The sequence below is a fragment of the Nannospalax galili genome, unplaced genomic scaffold (genome assembly GCF_000622305.1).
Source record: "Nannospalax galili isolate Female #2095 unplaced genomic scaffold, S.galili_v1.0 C48667539, whole genome shotgun sequence".
In the NCBI taxonomy this organism is placed as follows: domain Eukaryota; kingdom Metazoa; phylum Chordata; class Mammalia; order Rodentia; family Spalacidae; genus Nannospalax; species Nannospalax galili.
The window spans coordinates 1-1,110 of NW_008471665.1; the positions used below are offsets into that span (position 1 = coordinate 1).

A 1,110-nucleotide genomic window follows, 5' to 3' on the forward strand; every position below is an offset into this window, starting at 1 on the left:
TATGCTACTGATGGCATCACTTACTTCTATGTTGAAGGGCAGAGCTTTCAGGATCTCCAAAGGAGATGTCCATATCCTGGTCCTCGTCACCTGGCTGCTCCTCATCTGGGGTCTCCTCAGCTGCTCCTGGGAGAGGATCAGCCTGGGCCTGGAAGGTCAGCAAGAGAAGGGCAGCGAGGAGGACGGTGAGTGTTCTCATGGCTAGGAGTCACTGGAGGATTCTGATCAGGAGCTGAGTGTGTGGGGAGTAAGGAGCCAACCTGTATTTATATGGCTGTCAGAAGAAGGCTCAGAGACAGGCCCTTCAGTTAGAGGGTGTGTGCACTGATGGGAAGGGAAGACCAAGGTCCGCAGGGTCCCTTTGATGTTCCTCTGATCTCACGGATTCCATCATGATGTGCCTCTGTGTTCAATGACTTTTTTCCCTTAGAGCTGTTAATGATGAAGGGCCCTGCTGTCTTCTGCTGTTTCCCATCTGCTTGGATATTTACCTTTGGGTATTCCGGAAAGAAAAATAACAGGAAATATTTTAGTCAATAGGCTTATGGAAGAGAGGCGTTTTTGTTTTGCCATTGGATCCTGATGCTCTCAAACTTTGGAGACCCTGGTAGACCTGAACCCCAGTGAGTTAGAAAGACTGCAGGATCCAGGAGCATTAGCGCCCTTCTGAATGGGGACTTTATGAATCCCTTCCTTCAGGTCCCTGTGGAGAGGCCAAGATGTCCTAACCATGCCTCTGGTGACTTGAGCTCCAGAGGACACTAGACATAGACTTGGTCAAAGTAAATCCAAAGCAGGCTTTCTCAAGAAGCCAGTATGATCTAAACACCTCACGAGTGTACACCATATACCTGTGTCCACTTTGAGAAATATCAAATGGACAGATATGTATAACACAGCCCATCTCTGAGCTTTTAGATATTTTCAGTTTTAGAAAATGTTCATTCATCCAAAAGAAACAAAATTCACATAATAGAGAGTGTGGTGAGCTCCTTTCCAATCTCAACCATTCTAAATAATGTTCCTCCTAATCCAAGAAACTACCACCATTGGCCATAGAAAAATTTCTCTACTGAATTTTCCTCACTAAGTATATTCTGCACATATTGC

At 45.7% G+C, this 1,110-nt stretch overlaps 1 protein-coding gene across 1 annotated transcript; it reads right to left on the bottom strand.

The window, feature by feature from the left end:
- Nucleotides 1-24: 24 nt before the first annotated feature.
- On the bottom strand, nt 25-199 carry LOC103728340 (alpha-defensin 9-like; the record flags this gene model as incomplete). The annotated part of the gene is made up of 1 exon (XM_008826393.1): nt 25-199. A coding segment is annotated over exon 1 (175 nt), but the record flags the coding sequence as incomplete, so codon positions are not given.
- Between the last annotated feature and the right edge of the window lie 911 nt (nt 200-1,110).